Raw genomic sequence first — 25,892 nt, forward strand, 5'->3', positions numbered from 1 at the left:
AGACAGGAGTGCCTGGCGTGCTCTGATCCATGGGGTCACGAAGAGTCGGAGACGACTGAACGACTAAACAACAACATTATTATTATTAACTGCACACTTCTCCCAAAGAAGTCTGGGAACTGCAGTTTTCTGTTGCAGAACTATAATTCCCAGCAGCCTTAAGCAACAGTTCCTGGGATTACGTGGGGGACATTATGTACTTTAAACATGTGTTGGATATGCATTAAATGGATGGTCTGAGTTGTGCCCTACATCTCTTTATTTTTTTCAGACAAAAACTCAGGGATTGGAAAACGAGGATTAGAGTTTTGTGTGAAAAGGTTGAGACCACTCATTTCTGCTAATGGGGGGGGGGGGAATCCTGGACTAAGCATGACCCTTCTTTAATTCTAAGTGTATATCTCTATATACAAACACTTGGTCCCATTGGGTGGATCTTAGAGATCTAGTTAAAAAATAAACGAAAAGGTAGATCGTTCTCACAAGCCTGTAGTCTGCCCGCTCATACTGTATACTATACAGTGAGTGACAGTGTGCCAATTTTTGCTGTGGTAGTTTCACTGCTCTGGCGGCTGACTGTAAAACGAAACTGAATTGAATGGAAGGAGACCAGTGAGCTTCAGATAAGCTTAAATCGTCTTGCCTGCTTCCCCTTTTGCGATCTGCTGATGGAGCCAAGATGACTGTCAGAATTTTATGGAGCATATCTTTGCTGTTCTTTGGTACTGCCCTGCCCCTGTGGGCATCTCAAATTTCCTGCATAAATGATGACGGCAAGCCAGTGGACTGGTAGGTAAAACTGGTGGGTTTGAAGGAAGCCGAGGCAAGTCCATATATATATGGAACAACATGAAGCTCCAACACTCAACTCTAAGAGAAAATAATTAGCAAATTAATATCAGAGGCTGTTAAAGTTGCCTTTGAACTATACCTCCAGAAAATGAAATGTAAGCTACTGAAATCTGATTAGTTTTCTGCGCAATTTATGCACATCATCGCATTATGACTAATTGCAAAACAGCCATTGATTCACAGAGGGTTTGTTCCTTTTGATCAAGAGAGAAAATGATTATGCATTACAATTCCAAGCCTCAGGGAAACAAGAGCAGTAAGAATAGCACGTATGCCAAACTTGCATCTCATCGTGGAAGTGTTTCTCTTCCTTCTCCCTCCCTCTCTTACCCGGCAGTGCAGGGCTGACAAGGGAGGAGGCAGCAGGCAGCTATTTCGTAATGTCTCCATTTCAATCGTGTTCTTCAGAAATATCTCTCGCATAACTATCTTGGGGAGTGAGCTGTCTCCTCGTACGACAGCCTTAGCACGGTGACACAATCTGGATCCCTGACGCATATCATCTGCTTTGTTAATCAAGGCTCATTTTGCAGCTAGGCATATCAGTATGTGAAAGCTGACAGATAGGAGAAACGACTTGCTTCTTCTACACCTGTGGAGACGGTACTGTCAACTGTTGCAGAAAGTCTTTCGGCGGTGATTGCATGTGCTATTGAAACTCAGTCTCCAACGTTCATTTAAATCTGCTGACTCTAAGTCCACATTTGCAGAGCCTTTTTTTTTTTTTAAAGACATCATGTTGTTCCCCATACAGAGCCCAACTGTCAATGGGGTCCCCCCCCCCCAATACAGTGGTACCTTGTTTCTCAAACTCCTTGGTAGTCAAAGAACCTGGAACCCAAACACTGCAAACCCAGAAGTGTTTGCAAACTTTTTCAGAAGCCGAACTTGCTCCATTTTGAGCGTTACGCTTCTGATGTGAGTGCCACACTTCTGTTTTGAGTGTTACACGGAGGTCTGTCTGTTTTTGCTATTTATTTTGCGTTTTTGCTTTTGTGGTTCTTTTTGTTTTGTTTTTGTGATTGTGTAGAACCCAGTTCAGCTACTTATTGATTGATTGTGTGACTGCAGTACACTGTTTATTGCTTTCATTTTATGGATCAGTGGTCTCGTTAGATAGCAAAATCCATGTTAAATGGCTGTTTTAGGGGTTGTTTTTAAAAGTCTGGAATGGATTAATCCATTTTGCATTACTTTCTATGGGAAAGCGCGCCTTGGCTTTGGAACGCTTTGGTTTTGGAACTGACTTCTGGAACAGATTAATTTTGAGAACCAAGGTACCTCTGCACTAATTGAAATATGCAGGGGGTGGGAGTACCAGGACTGCTGCTGGGGAGGGAAGCCTTAACACTATGTTCCCTGCACACTGCAGTGCCCACCCCCGGCCTAATATTTAGTATTTTAGAGCTCACAATCTCATTGCTAGTCAGGCATTGTAGTTTGGTTCTCAGCTAAGCTCCACTGACTTTGTGTACATCTATGCAAAGTAGGAGGAAGAAACAGCCAAATTTTCTTTCAGTGTGACTTTCAAGTTTTGTAGAAACAAGAACAACCCACCACCACCACCTTGCAAAACAAAACGCAATTAAAAATCCCAAGCCAGCTGTTTTAAACTGACAGTATTTATGGCCTCCACATTTGTGTGGTTTGAAGTAACGAGGGGCAGAGCAGAAGTGAAACTGTTGCATGAAAAACTACTGCTCCTTGCAGAAAAGCAGAGAGTGCATTCATTTCTAATGACAACTCTTAGCAGAAAGGTGAAATAACTTACAGCAGGTGCATTTCATAACTGCACTAATTATTCATCTGCTTGCATCCTCATTTAAAGCACGAACTATTGTGATGGGGCATTGTTATGATCTGGTAAGGTAGATTTAAAAAAAAAAATGTTTCTCTGAGACCCATGAAAATTACAAGGTGAATTGACATGAACTCATTTTTATATACTGTGTAAGAAATGGGTTCTTTAAAAATCTCAGAAATATTTAATGCACAATGTGATCTTGGTGGTTTTTAGTTTGCGTTCAAAAACAGCCTTGCGAATAAGTATACTATATACTAGTCCACGCAAAAGTCTAACTCTCCTAACGTGCCTAAATGCTTGTGGTATATATAGTTGTTGTTGTTTTAAACAGCTACTGTAAAAAGTTTCTCTCTGGTCATTTGGAGATGACACTTACTTGCCACAGAACAAACAAGCCGCTATATATAGGCCACTTCTGGCCTAGAAAAGGGTTACTAGACTATTTGCTCATACGCATCTGCATTAGGTATTTCTGATGTAGCCTTTAAAAGAAGGTATCTCTGCTTTACAAAAGCAACCTGGTAGCTTGGATGAATTTCTCATTTTCCATAGGTGACCAGTCTAGTGAATACTGTGAAGGAGCTGACATAGCTCACTTGTACTCATAGGAGCCAACTCCTAGGGGCTGAGGTCTCTTCAGCCCCGCCCCCAAAAAATATTTAAGGGGGCCAGGCTCCCACAGACTTGATGGGCATTGCCATTCAATTGGTGTGTGCCATGTCTTGTGATGGATTATGTGGGGTGGGGCTTACCTGCCCCACCCCAATATTTTATTAAATTTGGCTTGTACTTCATATTATATAGAAACAAAGACAACTTTTATTTAGGCCAGTATTAAGTTTGGAAAGATAGGGTGCTTGCTGCCAGTCCTCTCCACTGCTCCCCACTCCCCCCATACTTAGCTGGAGAGACAGCAGCACATGGTGTGGAGATGTTTAACAAAGACCACACCTTTTCAGCACCAAGCGTTCCCTGATTCTTCTAAGAATGTCCAGGTGTTTGGGTTGTATTCAGCTAATGCAATTTATTTGTCATGGCTGAATTGGTCATGTTGGTTCATTTCAAAGGGTCTACTTTGAGTAGAATTTGCATCGAATTCCACCCACAGGGTAATGTTATTCCCAGTGGATCCCGGGTCATTTAATTAAGCAGAGGGACATTTGGAACTGCATTTCCCTTGCTTTCTGGTGGCAGCCGGCACTTCTGACCTTTCTTGGAGTAATTCAGGAGTGTCTGAGACTTCTGCCGCAGTTAAAGCATCCCACACAAGCCCTCTGTGGTCCCTTCAAGGTCATAATTGGAATCAACTATATATAATAGCATGTAATGAAGGCACAACATAGCTATAATGGCCAGAGCACAATGCAATTTTAATGCAACAGCATGCAAACCAGGATGTCAAAATATAAGTCCGAACTTCCAGGGAAAATATAATTAATCGAAAAATAGGAAATATTGTAAGAACTGGCTGTACAACAGGAATTCAGACCATTAACTTGTCACCTGAATTTTAGCCATTCCCTTTCAAATGCAGTGATATACCTGAAGTTCAAGCGAGGTGTATCTGAAAAACTCATTTCAAGCTGGCGCGTTTACATAATTAGCTACTGACAATTTCCAAAGCTGACCATGTTTGCATCATTAGCTACAATTTGTTTTTAAGGTATAATTTTGATGCATAACAAACCTTTTCTTAAAGCACTCCCAATTTAACCCTACACATTTTTTCCCTAGGTATGTTCTTTACAAATTCCCTAAGCACATGAGTCACGATGTGGCTGGAACTGGGCTGGAATACATGTTTATGGATTCTTTGGCTCTGATTTGGAAACCAAGCAAATATTTCGTCAACATGACAGAAAGTGCTCTGGGGCAAACGTTGCAGCAGCTCTACCAAACGTACAAGTCCGAGGCAAGTGATAACTACAAAAGCAAATGAAGCAGACAGAAAGGCCCTTTAAAAAAGTACTGAGGGAAATCTCAATAAGAGTATTTAGGGCAGGGGTGTGGACCACAAGCAATATATTTACTATAACCATTCAACAACCAACGAGAACCGAGCAAATAAGTTACAAAACAGGAAACACGCATAAAAAATATCCATAATACATACTGCAACATTAAAATACACCAGTTAAAATTAACTTGAATCCTCATAATCCGCATAGATTCTAGATAAACAGCCAGTAACTTTATTAGCACTTCCTTTTATATGAATTATGTCAAAATCAAAATCCTGAAGAGTGAGACTCCACCTTAAAAGCTCTTGGTTAGAATTTTTTACTCTGTCGAACCAATATAACAGGGAATGATCTGTTTCGATCGTAAACCATTGACCCCAGAGGTAAGAGCATAATTTATCAAGGGCCCATACTACAGCCAAACATTCCTTCTCAACCGCAGCGTAATTGAGTTCTCTGGGCAATAACTTCTTACTGGTAAATACAACAGGACGTAGTTCACCGTCAACATCTTGTTGAAGCAGGATGGCACCAAGACCAGCTTCTGAAGCGTCAGTCTGAACTACGAAAGGCTTCTTGTGATCTGGTGCCGTTAACAACTGAGACTGCAGCAAAGCTTGCTTTAAGGCATTAAAAGCATTTTGACAGATATCGTTCCATACAGTTGTCAGGTTGATATTTTTAACACAAATCAGCAAGTGGTATTGCAAAGTCAGGAATGAATCACCTATAAAACCCAATTAAGCCTACGAAAGACAGCATTTGACGTTTGGCCTTAGGTACTGGCTAATCCTGAATACTTTGGGCTTTAGCCTCTAAAGGCTTAATATGACCTCTCCCCACGAGGTGTCCAAGATATTCCACCTCTCCTAGGGCAGATTGGCACTTCAGAACATTCGAAATTAGACCGGCATGTTGAATCTTGACCAAAACACTCTGTGCATGCTTCAAATGGTCACCCCAGAAGTCACTAAAGACTGCAATATCATCTAAATAGGCACAAGCAAAGTTAGACATGCCATTGAGCAGAGAATTAATCCAAGTCCCAGGAGCATTCTGTAATCCAAAAGGCATGTTAATGAACTCATACAAGCCCATATGTGTAATAAACGCTGATTTGATAGGTGTATTGTGGTCCATATTAATTTGCCAATATCCTTGCCGTAGTCTGCAGCACTATTGACTGTCTTCTAGGCTCACACTCTGGGGCAGATTTCTTTGGAAAGAATTGTCTATAAAGCAACTCTTTCTCCCACACTTCTACATACTTCCAAAGTTGGGCCCTTAAGCAGTTCTTTCTTAAAGTCATGATCATGAAGGGGTGAAGGAGAAGTCATGGTATTCTCACCAGACTTTGCCAAAGAAATTTCTGTTGACTCACAACCTTCATCAAACTGATTTGCATTTCCAGTGACAGGCTCCTCAACACATTGGTTAGCCAGCCTTTCTAAACCTGTGGGTCCCCAGATGTTGTTGAACTACAACTCCCATCACCCCTAGCTAGCAAGGCCAGAGTTCAGGGATGATGGGAGTTGTAGTCCAACAACATCTGGTGACCCATAAGTTGAGAACCAATGGGCTAGACGATTCCTAGCCTGCTGAGCTAAATGCTGTCTAAAATGAGATCATTGTCTATAAGGCAAGGTGTAAACATACCATTTTCATGTACTAAAACTGGCAAGGACCCTTTAAAATCTTTGTATTCACAATCCACCTGGGCTAGACTGGTTTTTACTGCTTGGCCCCCATAGGGAGTTACAATCAACTCTTTACCTCTTTACCTGAAGGACCAGGTGCACAGCCTGTGAATCATTTTGGACTCACAGCTCTCCAGGGAGGCACAGATCAATTCTGTGTCCAGGGCAGCTGTCCACCAGCTCCATCAGGTACGCAGGCTGAGACCCTACCTGCCTGCAGACTGTCTCGCCAGAGTGGTGCATGCTCTAGTTATCTCCTGCTTGGACTACTGCAATGCACTCTACATGGGGCTACCTTTGAAGGTCACCTGGAAACTACAACTAATCCAGAATGGCCTCGGCCCAGTATACCTGAAGGAGCGTCTCCACCCCCACCGTTCAACCCGGACACTGAGATCCAGCACCGAGGGCCTTCTGGGGGTTCCCTCACTGCGGAAGTGAAGTTACAGGGAACCAAGCAGAGGGCCTTCTCAGTAGTGGCACCCACCCTGTGGAACACCCTCCCATCAAATGTCAAGGAAATAAACAACTATCTGACTTTTAGAAGACATCTGAAGGCAGTCCTGTTTAGGGAAGTTTTTAATGACTGATGTTTTAATGTATTTTTAATCTTTTGTTAGAAGTCACCCAGAGTGGCTGGGGAATCCCAGCCAGATGGGTGGGGTATAAATTATTATTATTATTATTATTATTATTATTATTATTATTAACCTTCTAAAATTTGGCCAGGTTGTAATAGCCTCTTGGATACTGAGGTAATATCAGCCCCTGTGTCCCATAACCCAACTAATAAGAGGTTATCAATTTTAATTTCCTCACTGAATTGCACCTGAGCCCATCTAGATTTACGTGGGTCAATTAATGCCATTCTCACAGTCTGTTGAACCCCATTCAACGCCTCTTCTGATGAACCATTTTCTGTTGAAGCACCTCTCCCCCAAAATGGAAATGTGACACACCCACACACGGTCAAAAGAGGACATATATTTGCTTAAGATGTTCACATGCTAATTTACAGGTTATAGGTGCTAATTTAGAAATGATTGTAAAATAGAAATAGAAACGCAATATCTCACCGTAGTAGAGAAGAGTGTCCTTAAGTGACCTGTGTGCCTCCACTCCATCCTTGAAGTTCATTGCTGGACAACCAGATGGTCATTCAGTAGATGATGACCAAACAGAGGGTTGTCCTCTGAAAGTGGGGCATATGGCTACCCTAGGTATAAGGGTGACTTGAGTGGCCATAGAAAAAAAACACCACACAGGTGAGTCCTCATCAGGGATTGGCAAATTTGTCCATTTTAGTTTCTCATCTTAAAGCCTTCATTCATCATGTTTTTCTATCTTAAATTCGGTTCTCGGGATTTCTGCAGCAATTTGCACACATGGAGGGAGAGGAGTTAAACCCTCGTGAAAATTTGTCAATTTTTTTTTGGTACAGATTTCTCCTAATAAACTTATTTTTGTATGCCGGTTTGAAAAATATGCACATTTTTTGCAAGCAGTTCCCCCAAATATTTTTTGTATGTATGCATCTAATGAACATTCTCCCATGATACGTATGCATTGTTTGGTTGGAGAACTACACTGGAAAAATTGTAGAAGTGCGAATTTTGAAGAATAACCCTGTTTTGGTTTGTGCATTGGTTCGAGAAGTGCAAATTAGTTAGTGTTACATTAAAACACAAGCAAAACTGAATCCCGCCCCCCCAGTCATATTTTTTAGATTCTTTAGGAGACCTTTTGCTATGAAAGAGCACTGAGAAGGCTAGGTTTGTGGCTCTCCTCCCAGAAACCTATGTCTACAGGCATTTAGCTATACTATACCAGGTTTCTTTTTAATAATTAACAGGAAGGATTAGCATCACAGCTATTTTCCACATTGTTTGGTCCCAAATCTGTGAGTGCTACTAAACCCTGAAACACACAGATGCATACACAAGTATCCAAAAAAAAGCTTTTCCCCTGGAGTATTGGGTGTGAGACAAAGAATTTGCTCATCTTGGGGAGAATGCTGTCTGAAAAGTTTAATGCAAGTATGCTTGTTTCTCTAGCTTGGTAACTTTCTCAAAGAGCCAGGTGCAAGCTCTCTTTTGATTATCATAGGCAAGGATTCTGCAAAATGTAAAGTCAGACAGACTACTAACTTGGTCTTTTGATGTGCACCTTGTTGAATGAGTTAATTTTCTTATCTGTTCTGATTTCAAGAACCGAATCTATGTTTTTTTTAAAAAAGTGACCAACAAGCTATTAAATTTGCATTCTCTTAGGAGCTGTTTTCTAAATCGTGTGTATATTTAAATACGTAGTTAATGATTGATTGTTGGTATTCATTACAAATAACATTTTTTACTAGGAGTTTTTAATTATATTGAAATAAGTAGGCATTAATATATATTTTAAAAAGTTGGCCAGACTGCCAAGATAGTATTAGCTTCTTGCCATCTTTCCAGCAGCTACATTTAAATACAATTAAGTTTTTTAAAACTAGTGCTATGCATCCACTTACTAGAAAATGCAATGCGAAAAGTTCACGCTGTACAAAGGGTAATTTTGTAGGAGGGTAATTTTAATAACATAGGCTATGGGCCAATGTGACTGCTCACTAGGGATATAAGAATTTCTGCTTCGATTTCTGTTTTCTTTGGTATTTCCCAGCATCCCTACTTTTTACAGCACTAGAGGTGATTTAAAGCTGTGAGCCTAGGACTTGCTGATCAGAAGGTTGGCGGTTCAAATCCCCGCGACAGGGTGAGCTCCCATTGCTCAGTCCCTGCTCCTGCCAACCTAGCAGTTCAAAAGCATGTCAAAGTGCAAGTAGATAAATAGGTACCGCTCCAGTGGGAAGGTAAATGGCGTTTCCATGCACTGCTCTGGTTCGCCAGAAGCGGCTTAGTCATGCTGGCCACAGGACCCGAAAGCTGTACGCCGGCTCCCTCGGCCAGTAAAGCGAGATGAGCACTGCAACCCCAGAGTCGGCCATGACTGGACCTAATCTTCAGGGGTCCCTTTACCTTTATCTAGATTATGCCTTTGGCTTCACACCAGTGGCAAAGGACCCTCTTGTGTCAATGATAAGGAGAGTGTTGCTTTTTAGAATCATGTTTCATTAAATAACATATTTAATAGACTGGTGTCTGTCTGTCTGTTTGTCTGTTTAGGAAAACAGCACTGCCTATGTGATATATAATGATGGACCACCTAACAAAATGAATTACAGCTGGACACATGGACATTCTAAAGGTATTATCAAGTGGCTTTTGGCCTGCTACAGATGAGGATGGGTCCAGAAAACCACACAATGCCCTACATAACCTTCCTTGCTATGCAAGGGAGTTGAAGTGGGAAAGCAGTGTAATGGCCATTCTGAATGGGAAAGCACTTTCAAGGATGAAAACCTTCATCTCTGCCAACAAAAAAATTATAAAAGGAAAGAAATGTATTCAACCTCCTGAACAAAATAGAAGGATATAAGCAAATGATTTGGTCATACTGAATGGATAGGTGATATATATCGCCCGAATATGAAATATGAATTCCTGGGCAGAGAGTGACTTCTGCACCCTCGTATCTGGGTGACCCCAGAGCAGAATTTGCCACCCATATGCCATTCTGGCGCTGAACTCTTTTGGGAAGCTGTTTGGCGGTAGCAGAAAGTGTGTAAAATTTGGCAATCTGAACCTACACTGAAGAAATGGCTATTTCCCCACAGATTTAGTCTTGATGGCTCCACGTCTAATTGCTCTATATCTAGCAATCCACATTTCTCCACATTTAAAAGGTCATGCAAATCCTCCCCTTAAGGCACATGCTGAAATACTTTCTGCAGTGAGGAAAGAGATTTTTTAAAAACTATTCTAGAGAGGGATAATCAACTTCTGCAAAGTCATATGCTGGGATCTTGGCACCTGAAGGCCAAACTAGTCACAAAATGTGGAGAAATCCATGATTACAATGGCCAGTAGGCTGTTGCGGGTAGATTTTGAACTAATTAGTAGCTTCAACTATCAGGAAAGTGGCCCTTGGGAAGAAGGTGTTTAATGCATTCCTCTTTGAAGTTTTCTTGCTATTAGCTTTGCCCAGAAGTACAGAATAATAATAATAATAATAATAATAATAATAATAATAATAATAATAATAATAATTTATTATTATTTATACCCCGGCTCATCTGGCTGGGCCTCCCCAGCCACTCTGGGCGGCTTCCATAAAACCAAAAATACAGTAAAATCACACGTTAAAAACTTCCCTGAACAGGGCTGCCTTAAGATGTCTTCTGAATGTCAGGTAGTTGTTTATCGCTTTGACATCTGCTGGAAGGGCGTTCCACAGGGCGGGCGCCACTACCGAGAAGGCCCTCTGCCTGGTTCCCTGTAGCTTTGCTTCTCGCAATGAGGGAACCGCCAGAAGGCCCTCGGCACTGGACCTCAGCGTCCGGGCAGAATGATGGGGGTGGAGACGCTCCTTCAGGTATACTGGACCGAGGCCGTTTAGGGCTTTAAAGGTCAGCACCAACACTTTGAATTGTGCTCGGAAACGTACTGGGAGCCAATGTAGGTCTTTCAAGACCGGTGTTATATGGTCTCGGAGGCCGCCCCCAGTCACCAGTCTAGCTACCGCATTCTGGATTAGTTGTAGTTTCCGAGTCACCTTCAAAGGTAGCCCCACGTAGAGTGCATTGCAGTAGTCCAAGCAGGAGATAACCAGAGCATGCACCACTCTGGCGAGACAGTCCGCAGGCAGATAGGGTCTCCAACCGCCTCCAGGCACTCACGCAGGACCTTCACCGCCTTCACTGGTTCTGATTTAAAAGAGAGGTAGAGCTGGGTATCATCGGCATACTGATGAACACCCAGCCCAAACCTCCTGATGATCTCTCCCAGCGGCTGCATGTAAATGTTGAAAAGCATGGGGGAGAGGACAGAACCCTGAGGCACCCCACAAGTGAGAGCCCAGGGGTCTGAACACTCACCCCCCCCCCACCACTTTCTGAACACGTCCCAGGAGGAAGGAGCGGAACCACTGTATGACAGAGCCCCCAGCTCCCAGCCCCTCAAGACTGTCCAGAAGGATGCTAAGCACCCCTTTCCCCATTGGCCACTTCCCCAGTTAGAGAACTTTCACATCATGTCTAGTTTGACCCCAGAACTTTCAGGATCCGCTGAGAAAATGAGTGACTTGCTGGTCATGTACCTTTTTTCTAGGCAGACACTGTCACCGTTGACTGTGTGGAAGACATGTGTGAGACTGTGCTGGGTGAATAGAAGGATCCCGTGCTGGGAAAAGTGATCCCAAGCCACATTCCTGTGTATTAGTCAGACCATTAAATTATTTAACTGGGATAATGCAAATGGAGAGAGGCTTTTGACTTTTATGTTCATGAAAATTCCCACGATGACACAATTCCTTGCATTTTTCTTCCTTTATTAATGACAGGGTTTTTGCTCTTGGACCAGTCCCAAGGTTTCTGGGTTATACACAGTATTCCCGAATTCCCTCCATTTCCTGAGGACGGCTATGGATATCCACGCACGGGAAAGTACAATGGACAGATAGCAATCTGCATAACATTCCGATATGAGCAGTTTGCGGAAATAGGTAATGATAGCTTACTGTCTAGAAAGTGAGCGCAAACATGTCTAGATGAGTTTCTGGCTGCCAGTGTTTGTTACCTTAGATGTGCCTTATGTATGTATAGCTTGTTTTGAAGCTTACAGGTCGGTCATCTTAAATCGTAATTGGTAGCACTTCAAGTTTTGAATCAAGAATGTGAAACTTGCTAAGTGCCAAGGCTCATGTGCCAACACACATTGACCGCAGGCCTCAACGAATTTGGCATACCATTTTCATGCATGTGGCAAATTATAATCGTTAGCTGGGCATGCTGACTTGGAAGTAAGTCCCATTATATCAAATGGGCCTTGTCCCCTAGGAAGAGCTTTGGGAACGGCAGTCTTAATCTCAGCTCCAATGAAAAGAGTTACAAAATGGTTGTTCTAGGGCTGGAAAATTTTTTACAAAGGCTTAACGCTAAGAGCAGTAAGTGCTATATGTCCAGAAACACAGATCTATTCAATGGTTGTGATTCATAGAATTGTACAGTTGGAAGGCACCCTGAGCATCTTCTAGTCCAATCCGCTGTAAAGCAAGAATATGCAGTTGTCCTATACGGAGATCAAACCTGCAGCCTTGGCATTATCAGCACCACGTTCTAACCAACTGAGCTATCCAGGCATAAGAACAAAGGGACACCCAGATATAAGGATGTAAGTCGAAGCACGCATATTAAGTGTCCCAGAAATTGAATGTTTTGCAACTGAATGTGTTTAGAGTTCAGAGATAAGCCATTACCTTGATTTTTGAAGGACTAATGTTGACTAATACACATCTGAACTGTAAGTGTGAGATTAAGGCTGCAGTCCTAAAAGTTCAAGTATTGCCTTTTCTCTCAACTCAAAAACATATTCAGCTACAAAGAAACAGATTTCAGCAACGTAGCCACACTTAATATGTTTGCTTATGATTACAACCTTTATCACAAACATTGAAATCATATGGGTTTCTGTTACATTGTTTTTGGTTTTAGGAACATAGACTTATTGCTCTTTGGGTTTTCAAACTAGCCTTGGCAACCACGAAAGCTAGAACCTTTTTCAAGTCCCAGAGTGACCATTGCAACACCTTTTTCTTATTTCCAGCATGCATGTGTGCAGTTACTTTAAAAGGTGACTTTTTGAAAAGAGGAAAGTTGTTCAGTGTTTTACATTTTCTGCTTCTCAATTCCACATGGAATAAGCTGCATTCCTGCAAATCTAAGGTGTCTGTCTCAAACTGTTAACAGTTTTCCACTCAGATTCCAAAGTATGGAGATGTTATATTATTATTGTTATCATACAGATACTTACTGAGAAGTGAATTAAATGAGACTTACTCCCAGGTCAGTGTGTATGGAATTGCAGCTCATAATTTGGTCTACATCTTTTCCAAGTTTATTCTGAATGAACATGCCTATGATTGGGCAACATAATCACCTGATCCTGAGTGAAGCACAGACCAGAAGCAGGATTTATGGCTAAAGATGAACCATATCTGCTCAAAGACTCTCAGGAGCATCAACTTTCACACAAGCACTAAGCAGGGGATGAGGAGAACTTTCCTTCATGACATTTCTGCTAGGAGAGATATAATACTGTGCTAGCTGTATGGGTTGTATGATCACACGAATCCGCTGTGCACAGGAACAAGGAATCAGTGGGCTGAAACTAGTGTTCACCCATGGAATATGAAAGGCATTGGCTGTTGTTTCTTTAAGTCTGCGAAGGATACATGATTGATTATACCCTTCTCTCAATTTGCACCATGTTTTCGGTGCATTGAAGTGTATGGAGTGGAATAAAGTAATGACAAGGGAACAACAAGACAAATAACACAGTTTTTGGCAGAGGACGAACTGCAGCAGTGTGGAAACAGCGCTGCATGCAAAAGTGTAAAGCAGAAAACAATTCCTTCTAGAAACTCAGGAATCAGTTGGGTGTGTAATAGATCCTGCCTACCTCCTCTCACAAAAATTGCTTGTACCAATGCTGCTTACGTACATTCTTCAAAACTAGGACAGCATTTAGCACTTTCACTGGTTTTTTCTTTTAAACATTGGTTTTGTTTTTCCATTTTCTTCAGATAAGCAATTGTTATTCTACAACCCAAATGTCTACAACTGTTCCATCCCAAAGCCCTTTCAAGCAGAGCTCCTCAACCTGCAAACAATGTGTGCAGGAGCACAGTTGCCTTCAGTTCCTTCAAATCAAAGCCTTATCAAGCTTCTGTCAGCCCAGGGAGAAATTCTGCTCAACTTTGCTAAAACACGGTACGATCACGAAGGTAAGAATATCTATCATGAAGTTATCACTTTTGTGGAAACGGGGGAGGAGGGGGCTTTGAGGGGATTTGTGACAGGAAACCTGATGCATCAACTACTGGAGGTCTTAGACACACTTAGCAGTATAGCTATATATTTGCATATCCTTAATAACAAAGGGATAGATAATAATTCACCTCCCATTGAGGGCAGAAAAATTGTGATAATGGCAATGAGGATGCAACCCAAACTCTGAACACTGATACACCTCAATCAAAACTGAAAACCTGGCGCCTTAATCATTACAAACATCTAGGGGTCCTTCAAAAAATATAATTCCCTCTAACAGGAAACTCCGGGGTCCCCTTGCGGACAAGACTGGAGCCACTGAGAATGAAACGGAATGAAACAAAATGAAATTGAAACCAAAGTGGGGTGGGGGTGACCTTTCTTCAAATTAGCCTAATGAGTACTGAGCATGCCCAGTTCTCACAGAAAGCCATAAGATACTGAATGTCAGCCGGCCGAATAAGAAAGAGACAGAGAAGCAGAGAGAGTTTATTTGCCACTTAAAAACTTCAAAGCCATGCTGGATCAGACCAGAGGCCTGCCTTCTCTTCCCTCAGTGGCAAACCGAAACAAAGTACAGTGGTACCTCAGGTTACATATGCTTCAGGTTACAGACTCCACTAACCCAGAAATAGTGCTGCAGGTTAAGAACTTTGCTTCAGGATGAGAACAGAAATCGGGCTCTGGCGGCACGGCGGCAGCAGGAGGCCCCATTAGCTAAAGTGGTGCTTCAGGTTAAGGACAGTTTCAGGTTAAGTACGGACCTCCAGAACGGATTAAGTACTTAACCCGAGGTACCACTGTATACAAACATTAGCCCTAATGGAGTCAATTTAAGAATCAAAGCCAGTGATAATTTCTCACTTGCCCCCAACCCCTGATTTGCCAGATATCTACATAGCCTGGATGGCTCAGAAACTGCAAACAAACTTCCTGGTGGAATCCTGGCAGCGCAAGGGACACCGACTGTTCTCCAATTGCTCCCTTCCTTACCACGTCTACAATGTAAACCTTGTTGGCACACCATGGAACTCCTCATTCTCATCCTATTACGACCATTCTAAGTGGTGCGTTTCTTCACGGCCTGAAGACCGTTGGACATGTGTCGGAGACCTAAATTATTCCCCTCAACAGGCTAAGAGAAGTGGTGGCTTCGTTTGCACCCAGAATCAGCATATTTACATGGCTTTCAGGGCGTTGGTTCTCCATTATTATGATTGCCGTGAGTTTCAGGAATTTACACGTGCAGCACAGACCTCTGGCCTCTAGGTCCTTCCTGAAAAGTGCAATTTTTCCTTCTTTCTTAAAAAAGAAATGTTTCCAGTCCTCATGGCTTTGGAGAAACAAAAAGAGGCTTGGGCATGATTTCAGGAAACAAGATGGTTCTTCGTGCCTGTCCTGGAAGATCATATCTACTTTCTTTTTTTACTCCTACATTTTCCAGTCTTTTCTAAGGACTTTGTATTCTGTAAAATACCCTAATATCAGAATTAGATATTATGTAACTGCAAGCAGGCCTGCATGATTTAGATAATTGGTTCTTAGTGCAAAATTGGAGGGATAATGTTAGTGAAGCATGTGGGCTTCCTTGGTATATAATTTGGGTTTGTTTTTAAGCTTGAAGGATACCCTGCTTGAAGTGACTAAAAACACAGGTTGGTTTATGAACCTAGCATGTCTACCAGTTATGTAAAAAAAAGGACAGCGTTGTTTAAAGTGCAGTTTCAGAACAGTTTCTCACAAATACTCCTGAAAGAGAAAACCCGCTGAATAGGAAGGGGGGATAAAATTTGATTCAGTTTGCATTTAAAGGCCAAACTACCACATCCACACTTCCTGAAACAATACTTAAACTGAAACACAGCCATCTTTTGCAATTAGTAAGCGCCTGGATTTTGCAACACAGTTTCCCAGCCATATACTAGTGGGGGTGGGACGTACATGAATGCTTTATATTTGGCAAAATTACTTTGCAAAAATGTATGTATACGGAGAAATCTACACTGAAGTGCTGATGAATTTTCAGGGTGTGTGTGTGTGTGTGTGTGTGTATCAATCAAACGGATGTGGAGATGTAGAAAACTGAATTTATATTGGAAAAATAAGAAACTGAGAGTGCTCAGAATTCACAGATTCTCCCACCCCTAAAGTGTATTTTAAAGGGGAATATGGCCTAGTCCCTATACTTAATAGTTCTTTTGTACCTGGGTCTTAGTACCCATCTTCTCAAGATGATTGAGGGGACCAAATGCAATGTCTTGAGGTAACATGCGTGATGTCGCGTGGAGCCAGGGGAGCGGGGCCAAACACCTTCTGAACACTGAGGGGGCCCAGACCCCTAAAAACCCAGGGGTGTGAAAGTTCCTCAGCCCCTAGGAGCTGGTTCATGATACCCCATATGATTTAGCAAAATGTTTTATCAATCAGGATGTTTAGATTGTCATCAATCAGAAGCAGGGCTTTTTCAGTGGTTTCCCCCACAAATGATGGAATTATATCCCCCTATAGGTCAAATTGGCACATTCTGGCCCTCTTCTGCTTTCTCTTCTGCTGTTTCCTCTTCTGCTTTCTCTTGTTGTGTAATGTTAGCTGTAGCTTTCGAAGTAATTGTTGTTTTGACTGATATTACAACTGCTTTGTTATGATTATTGCGAGACACTTTATGAGCCACTAGGGTTGAAAGTGATTTTTAAAAATCCAAACCAATAACGAAGATTGTAAGCCTATCTATACCTACTTAGCTGGGAATAAGACTCATTAGATGTCTGATCAGGCGTGTAAAGGATTGCACTGAAAGAATCAGCACTCGGAAGATCTAGGTTCAACCAAGTCAACAGTTTGGGCCTCTGCTTCTAATATCGCAAATCACAAAGTATTAAGATGCCTGTAAATTTGGGTTAGCATATCCCCTGCAGCTGTGTCATGGATAAACTTGGGTTCCAATAGTTGCGCTTTACAGTATGTGCATGAATTCATTTCTTCTTGACAATGTCTCTACTTGGCGGGGGCAGGGGTGATGTCAGGGTGGGAGAGAGGGAATTACAACAAAGTTCCACTCAGCAAGTGCAAGGATTGAGCAAACGCTTCCTCTTTCACTTTCAGAAATATTAAAGAAAGAGCAGAAAAGCATATCAGGAAGTTTTTGAGCTGAAGGTCTTCTTTGTATTGAGAAGTGGGATATCATGGCTTATAACCACGTCCCTGCATAATGTCCATATCCCTATATAATGGGAAAGTATGGGTGGTTACCCTTGCTTCCCGATTAGTGATGAGGAAGATGATTCAATTCAGTTTGCATTGAAAGGCGATCCTGTCATTATCACACTTTCAGAAACTTTCTGAAATGCGAGAACTTAAACGCAGCCTGATCTTTGCACTGGAAGTTGGTTTTGGTAAACCACTCAGAAGCTTTCTTATAATCAAGTGGCATGTATACGTTTTGTTAAATAAATTTAAAAAAAGATTGATCCTTTGGCATTTTGGTTGCATTTGTGTCTTATTGGTTTCAAACTTGTGAACTGCTAAGAGGACAAGGTTCAGTATGTGACGGTGATTGCTCTTTGCTTGGAGAAGCTGGTGGATGACTAGTTGCAACCATGATTAAGGTCCAAATTGGCTTCCGCAAAGAACAAAGCTTGGAGAGACAGGGTGAAAGGGATGAAAGATTTGTTCCTAGAGTCAAGCAGCACATACAAACAGCTAACTTGAAGATTTGGTCAAAAACTTGGATGGAAATAAGACTTTAGATAGGTTACGTTGACTCAAGCTAAGGTCACCAGGTGGCAACCCTGAGAATATTTGCCCTATTGCAGAGAGTTTGGGGAGGGCAGACAAGAACATAGGGGGAAGAACAGCAGCCTCACCTTCTGTTTGATCTGCATCTTTAAAGGTGGCTTCACGTTTTCCAATTGCAACGTGGCAGCCCCCACCCCAACTGAATCAGAGCAATGAACAAAGTAGACCATTGCAATAAAATGAAGGCTAGTAATTAGTAAAGATCTGAAGGCAGCGCTCTTGTTTGTTGCACAATGTGTTTCAGGATAAATGCATCCTTGCCATAACTGTAAGTGGCAGGGAAGGAGGAGTCTGGCAGAATTCCTGCTTCCTCATTCACGCCAGACTATTCTTGGCAAGTTTTGAATAGGACATGTAGCAAAAAGGCACAACTGAAGAGAACTTCTTGTCACTGCAAGCAGGCAGGTTATTTTGTCCACCCGTTTGGTTCCCTCTCCGGCAGTAGGCATTTAAGCAATGTCTTTCAGGAAAACAAAAAAGCAGCATCTGCACCCCTAATCCAACACACCAGCAGATGTTGGGCTTTTTGCTGTCTGTTGTATATCCTCCTCTACAAACCAAAGAACATCTGCTTAAGAGTCTAGTGCTGCCACACTGGGTTAAGTGTAGAATAGTGCAAAGCAATGTCAACCATTCTCAGAATGACGACCACAAACAAGCATACGAAGCTAGATTTCCAAGGAAGAATTAATACCATATGCACAGCATGCACAGTTTAAGAAGTTGGATCTTCCTAACAGAGGGTCCATGTTGTGCTTGGCCCTGAAACTCTTCCCTAACTGGCTTGTGGGCGGGGCTTGCCCCGCTCCAAGCCGGTGGTGCCATAGTTATGCCAATGGCCTTTAGCCAATCAGTAGCGTGGCAAGGTTGGGGGTTGGGGGTATCTATTTGGCAGCTCGACGTAGGGACCTCCTTTTGCTTTGCGCTGCCGAACACCCGCCCACCCACCCACCTGTTAATTAGGTTGTGTTTGGCCTTGCTTTGGACTTCGGTTGGTTGCCTGTTTTGGAATGGGGGCCAGGTAGGAATTTTCCCCAATGTGGCAGATTGGCTGTGGCCACTTGGTTTTTGCCTACCTCTTAGCAATCGTCACAACTTTGTAAGGTTTGGCGGTTAGGCATTGGTTTAGGGGAATGTGGGGAGGGGAGGTGCGGCCATCACCTGCCCCTCCAATGAATAGGGTATTCCGTTAAAGGAATCTGGGGGTCTGGATCCCGTCCGAAGCCCGGAGAGGGGCTAGGGCCATGCCAGGACCCCCGGGAACCCCAGGGGTGAGAACCAGTCAATATACAGTGATGGAGATCCCCCTGCTGGATGTTTACCCTTCCAGGCTTCCTGCAGGGTGGGGCAGGAGTCAGATATAGTTTGATACCAATGCCTAAGCCAATGCCAGTCACATTTGTGTATTTTAATAAAGTTGTGGTCAAAATTTGCCCATTAACATTTAAACTAACTTCTGTCTCCACTGTGTCTTTATTTCCATTTGGGATGGGTTTTGGGGCTTGAAGCACAACTAAATTTCTGGTTAAGGTTGCGATTTTCAGGAAATGTTCCTGGCAGTAGATCCCCCTGGCATGAGGACTAGGCTGTTAGGAGCTATAAATGACAATTGTGTGGTGTAACAAATTATTAGATTTACTTCTGGCATAATTATTAGATTTACTTCTGGCATAATCAGTGGCATAGCGTGGGGGGTGCAGGGGGGCCGGCCGCACCAGGCGCAACATCTGGGGGTTAGGGTTAGGGGCGCAAATCCACGGGTTAGGGGGCGCAAATCCACGGGTTAGGGGGCGCAAATTACTTGCCTTGCCCCGGGTGCTGACAACCCACGCTACGCCACTGGGCATAATCCCTTTCCTGCCTCTCTTGACAATCCCTGCTTCAGCCATAAACTCAGTGCATGATCTTGGACTATAGTCACTGACTGAGTCTGGACATCGTGATAAACAATGGTTTATCATGATGGAAATGAATCTAGTCTCTCTAGGACTCAGACACCCCCCTCCTCTGATGAGGCCATACAGAATTTGTTTCCATTTTTGATTAGCCACAGTTTGTCATATTGTTCAGCCTTGACAAACTGTGTTGTTGTTGCTTTCTTATATTGAAACAAGACAGCTTCAAACCATCGTTTATGAAGGTGGGTTTAAATTAACCACAGTATAGGGTTTGGAAGTGGCAGCGCACAAAACAGCTGTTCTAATTTACTTGGTCAATCTGTCTATCTTTTAAAATAAAAGCTGTAATACATGCTTCTTACAACTGATAACTTACCACTTTTACTGAACTGCAGCTTATACCTCCACTTTTAAAACCAACACGCAGGTGAGAGTTCTATCAACATTTTATGCTGTAAAATTTGGAAGACTTACTGGAATTTCAAACAGCAAAAGGGGTGAGGAATTGGGCTTCAGCAAAGATTCCCCACATCTGGAAACTGTATTTACACAGAGGCCTTTCTCTCGCAGAGACCAGGTGAGGCCAATGACTGAATACGGTTCTACAAGTTTAGAAAATTACTAGATATTTCACAGGCACGCCCTACATTCCAAAATCCATTTCATTTGAGGGGAACTCTTTTCCATGCTTCCTTACCATCTTCCATAACAAGAAATCTTGAGTCATATGTTAAACACCAGTTCCATTTTACACAGCTAAAATGTGATAGCTCATAGTCTCGTAGCACATCTGACTTGGAGATTTGGAAATAAAACAGGGAATGGAGGATCAACACACATTGATACACAAAGCCTTCAACAAAATCTTGAAAAAAGAGGGAGATTCTTGAACAGAAGCAGACCTTTGTCTAAGAGGCAATGCCACATGTTTTTTGATGTGTATTCAATGGGAAAGCACACATTTTTTTATCTCTTCCAATCTCTGGGAAATGTTTGTGACATTCGCCTTTACTTATGCTTACCACTTGAGATCAACAGGACAATTACTGCTGAGTAAATGTGCTGAGGATGGCGGCCTTAGAGAGTGAAGAAATAACTCAGATAGCATATGATGATTGGATTTTTTTCCTGGTAGACTTGCATAACAGGAGTTGTACCGGATCAGATAATCTTACTACAGAAAGTTCCCCCAGTTGCTGACCAGATTCTCTCAAGAAGCCCTTACAACTTTCCCACTGTATGCACCCATCCTCTGATTTTAAGAATTATACTGCCTCTGCTTTTGTACATAATAGTCATGGACAGACTTGTCTTCTGTGAAATAATATAACCTGTTTTAAAATCAATCTAGTGTAGTGGCCATCACCAAAAGTTAATTATACAGTGGTACCTCAGGTTAAGTACTTAATTTGTTCTGGAGGTCCATTCTTAACCTGAAACTGTTCTTAACCTGAAGCACCACTTTAGCTAATGGGGCTTCCTGATGCTGCTGTGCTGCCGGAGCATGATTTCTGTTCTCATCCTGAAGCAAAGTTCTTAACCTGAAGCACTATTTCTGGGTTAGCGGAGTCCGTAACCTGAAGCGTATGTAACCTGAGGTACCACTGTACACTGAATTATACAGTACCCCATTTGTCCTTTCTGAATCTACTTCCAATCCACTTCATTGGGTGACCCTGAGTTCTAGTACTAGGAGAAAGGGAGAAAAATATATCTGTCCACTCAATCCATTGAATGCATAATTCTATTAACCATGTTGTCTTTTCCTCCCGAACATCATACACTGACCCAAATTTCACCATAGCTTAAACACTTAAATCTGTTCCAGAGAGCATTAGAGATAAAACGCCTTGAAACTCATCCACCACAGTCCCTATTGCTATTCTGACATTTATTATGTCTACAAAACATATCCTCCTTGCTGCAGATCACAATATAAAGTGAAAATTTCCCTCTGCCACGCACAGCAGAGTGATGAGGTAGTTGCCTAGTTCTCCGAACACATTTTTACTCCAAAAACGGAAATCAAAATATGCTCCCTGTCTGACTCCAAGCTTTCTCTTCTGACTGCATTTGACAATAAAAAGAAGGATCTCTTCTATCAAGTGTGTACTAATTCATAGCCGCTTGCAATGAACTAGACCACCAGTGGAAATTACCAGAGTCAGTGCAGTATTGGTACCTAACAATTAATGTTGTTAGAAAAGAGAACACGGCAAATGTACCTATCCCATAGATTTGGTCAGACCAGATTCCCCTCTGTCACATTTCACAGGTCAGTAAAGAGTCTTTCCATACATGTACTATCTAGCTAGTATGCTAATATGCTTCAAACAAGTCTTAAAAACTCCTGCTGTGATCCTAACTCACTATGTTTCATCGAGATCTTTCAGTTGGTTACAGTTTTGTTTACATCATCTTTGTAATCATGCTAAAAACGTTCAATAGAAATATTTTTAAGAAATATATCCGAAACTCCAGTGCGTAGAAGCCAAACATTATGAACACAGAACATGAAACTGAAACTGATTTCATTAATTATCATGGTGTAAAAATACACTAGGTAGGAGATTGACAAGCTAGATAATCCATTAAAACCTCTGTAGTGTGAATTTAATTTCACAGGCATCTGCGGAACTTTAATGGAGAGTGTTCCAGTATAAGCAGTTTGGCATGATTAAGAAACTGCTACTCCAAACACTCTGCCTATGAAAGGCTCGGTCACTTGAAGACTAGGAAATAGAATTTTAGACATCAAGGAAATAGGATGCTGTGTGTTTGGGGCCATATCCTTTTTTCAAGCTGACGACTACATTCACACATCTTTCATTTAGAACTTTCCTCAGTGCCATAAACAGAATTTCCCTTTTATTTAGAACTCCCCATTATCCCCAGTGCTTTCCCCAAAGATGTTTACATCCACACACACACACACACACACACACACACACACACACACACCACACATACCCCGTGATTCAAACACTGACTGTAAAATCTGCCTACAATAGCATGTTCATCTATGTTCATCTGAGATGCCCGTCCTTAGCAATGTGCTAAGGCACAAAGCTTTATTTTTAAGAACAAGATCCGACTTACAGTAAGGTGGCACGAAGTAGGTCTCTGACACACTGTAGGTCTCTGCATTTTCGACTCTTGGAGATGGCTCAGGAAAGTAATAGCAACTCAAATTATCTTCTGGCTTCGGCAGCTGCTGCCGGTGCTTTATAAAAAGTGTCATCTTCATAATATGTAAGGTGGAGCGATGATTGAGGGGTTGGCTTGACAGATGTAAATATTGCAGCACTTATTCACTAGCGCTGCATTTCTTTTTTTTTCTGCCTCGGGCAGAAATTTTAATGAAGGAATCTATCCGTGACAACAAAGGGAGCAGAGAGGCAAAGGGTTGAATCCTGCCGCTCGTAGTTAAAACAATGGGAGTTTACCTTCAAACTTAATGGTAACAGGACTTCAAAGACTGAGCAATTCCGGATTGAAATAAATAAATAAATCCAAGGGCAAAATGCTAATTTAAAATCAATTGGCACTATACAACATAGCTAAAAGAAGGCCAATTTCCATATTATCGAGTCCGGGGTTGCCATGTTTTCTCAGCAGTGGTTATGGGGCTGGGAGTGTCTTTTGCTACAGAAATTACTTTTACAAAAAAGTTGGTGCCAAGTAGCAGTGAAGGGTACATGGGAAGGAGCATAAGCTGTCTAACCATCATTATTCATCAGTGTGTATGCAGACCCTTCAAGTGTCCCTATTTTCCAGGGACAGTCCCAGATCTACAGAAGCTGTCCTGGTTTCTGATTTGATCACAGAATGTCCCTATTTTCATCAGATAAATGTTGGAGAGTATGGAGTTATATGTGACACACACACACACACACACGCATGCAACCGAGCCAAGGAGATAAGTAACTACACAACCTTTAGAAGACACCTGAAGGCAACCCTGTATAGGGAAGTTTTTAAATGTTTAAAATTGCTTTATTATGTTGGAAACTGCCTGGAGTGACTGGGGCAACCCAGTCAGATGGGTGGGGTATATAAAAAAAGTTATTATTATTATGGAACAGAACGTCCCTATTTTCACCAGAGAAATGTTGGAGGGTATGGCATGACACTTTACAAAATTCCAAAGGAGAAGTCTGTGCTCTGAGACGCAGTATGACAGGATTAAGGCAGGATAGAAACCATCCTATATACTAATTCTTTTTTTCGGTAATGTGGCTTTAATTCATTTTCATCTTTAAACTGTTTAGCATAGTTGCATTGAGATATATCTTTGCTTACATTATAGCATATGGCACGCAAAAAATACATAAAAATAAAACAACAATAAACACTCAGATAAATGTCTCTGAATATATTCACAAAGTTGTGTCAAATTACATATACCCAAATGATTACAGTCATTACAGATATGAAATGATGTAAGTTGCATGTGTATTGCTCAGACTGGTGACCACAAGTAAAAGGTATTTTGTGTTAATAACAATTAGAGCATATAGGAATTTATAGGATGTGGGGAAGGAGGGGGGAGGAAAAAAATTAACATCTGTACTTCATGCACACCAGATTGTGCTGTAAACTATGAGTTCTGTTCTACTATATGACTCAATATTTGTGTAATCACTAAAGTCACACCAGTCTGCACAAAAAGTGTCGTGTTTCTTTTGACCTCTTGCAACTTTTAATTTATGTGTCAGTTTTTACAACTACGCTGTTTGCCATTACATCATTATGCCATTGCTCCATAGTTAATAAATGCAGTGATTTCCATGCCCTGCAATAGTTGCACTTGCAGCTGTTAATAGATGTGTTATGAGTCCTTTGTTTCTAATTTGCATCATATCACGACTATACAAGTTAAGTAGAGACAGTGCTGGGGGTCATGGGCACTGTCTGCCTTGTAATCAAAGATATATTTTTTTGTAAATACATATCCCCAGAACTTTTCTATTTTTGGACACTCCCACCACAAATGCTGATATTTCCCTATATACCAGTTCTGAGTGTGGTTCCTTGTACAGTCAAAACAGCAGCCCAAACACAAGAGGGAAGGGGACTAAGGGAATTTGGGGGTGGGGAGCCCAATGCAGAAATGAGATTCCGACTAAACATTAGGAAGAACTTACTGACAGTAAGAGCTGTCTCTGTTATCAGAGCTTTTTAAACAGAGGGTGGATGGCCATCTGTCAGGGATTCTTTAGTTGTGATTCCTGTATTGCAGGGGATTGAATTAGGTGATCTTTGATGTCTCTTCCAGCTGTACAATTCTATGATTCTACAATCATGCACCTCAGTGTAGGAGGAAATGTGGGATAAGCGAGTGATTAACGGGAAGTCATGTAAACACCCCGCAATATCAGAATGAATGCTCATCACCTTGTAAGCAAATCAGAATGAATGTTCAGTAAAGACCAGACATAGCCCAACCATGGCGTAAGCTTTGTGTATGCAGATCAGGATGAATGCTGAATAAACAGCTCACCTGGAGGAACCCATATACTAATATCGCCCACACAAAAGAGGAGCGTATCAGCAGACTCAGGGAAATCTTGAGGGTGGGTTTTTTTAGATAGTTCTGAGGTTTGCAGAAGTACAATGGTACCTCAGGTTAAGTACTTAATTCGTTCCGGAGGTCTGTTATTAACCTAAAACTGTTCTTAACCTGAAGCACCACTTTAGCTAATAGGGCCTCCCGCTGCTGCTGCACCGCTGGAGCCCAATTTCTGTTCTCATCCTGAAGCAAAGTTCTTAACCCGAGGTAATATTTCTGGGTTAGCGAAGTCTGTAACCTGAAGCATATGTAACCTGAAGCATATGTAACCCGAGGTACCACTGTACTCAAAAAATGCAACTTTCCCACGGGGCATTTGGAGAATGAGAGATCCAATTGCTGCGGCTATTAGTAACTGTTACTTAGGGATTTGCTGTTCTGTGTTTTAA

The 25,892-nt window shown here is 41.9% G+C and overlaps 2 protein-coding genes across 3 annotated transcripts in view; one reads left to right on the top strand and one right to left on the bottom strand.

The window, feature by feature from the left end:
- Positions 1 to 23,752, bottom strand: part of LOC308586793 (uricase-like) — a 39,026-nt gene extending 15,274 nt beyond the window's left edge. Inside the window, exon 1 of the mRNA XM_081193866.1 lies at positions 23,031 to 23,752. Coding sequence (XP_081049992.1) covers positions 23,031 to 23,078 — 48 coding nt within the window. The 5' untranslated portion in view covers positions 23,079 to 23,752. The remainder of the gene's footprint in view (positions 1 to 23,030) is intronic.
- Positions 520 to 17,715, top strand: DNASE2B (deoxyribonuclease 2 beta). 2 transcript variants are annotated; one of them, XM_081193855.1, is made up of 6 exons: positions 520 to 789; positions 4,391 to 4,568; positions 9,476 to 9,557; positions 11,751 to 11,912; positions 13,992 to 14,192; positions 15,128 to 17,715. In XM_081193855.1, exons 1-6 carry the CDS (start codon positions 680 to 682, stop codon positions 15,505 to 15,507), a joined length of 1,113 nt encoding a protein of 370 aa, XP_081049981.1. In that variant the 5' UTR covers positions 520 to 679; the 3' UTR covers positions 15,508 to 17,715. The 2 variants fall into 2 exon arrangements, with proteins under 2 accessions (XP_081049981.1, XP_081049982.1); XM_081193856.1 differs by having other exon boundaries at positions 671 to 802.
- Positions 23,753 to 25,892: the final 2,140 nt, after the last annotated feature.

The sequence above is a fragment of the Podarcis bocagei genome, assembly GCF_964188305.1.
Source record: "Podarcis bocagei genome assembly, chromosome: 5".
Lineage (NCBI taxonomy): Eukaryota > Metazoa > Chordata > Lepidosauria > Squamata > Lacertidae > Podarcis > Podarcis bocagei.

Excerpts from the sequence above, each read along its gene's own strand:
- DNASE2B (XM_081193855.1), top strand. The coding sequence starts at position 680 with ATGACTGTCAGAATTTTATGGAGCATATCTTTGCTGTTCTTTGGTACT. Across the intron at positions 9,558-11,750 it reads GACACATGGACATTCTAAAG|GGTTTTTGCTCTTGGACCAG; the intron begins GTATTATCAAGT and ends TATTAATGACAG. Across the intron at positions 14,193-15,127 it reads AACACGGTACGATCACGAAG|ATATCTACATAGCCTGGATG; the intron begins GTAAGAATATCT and ends CTGATTTGCCAG.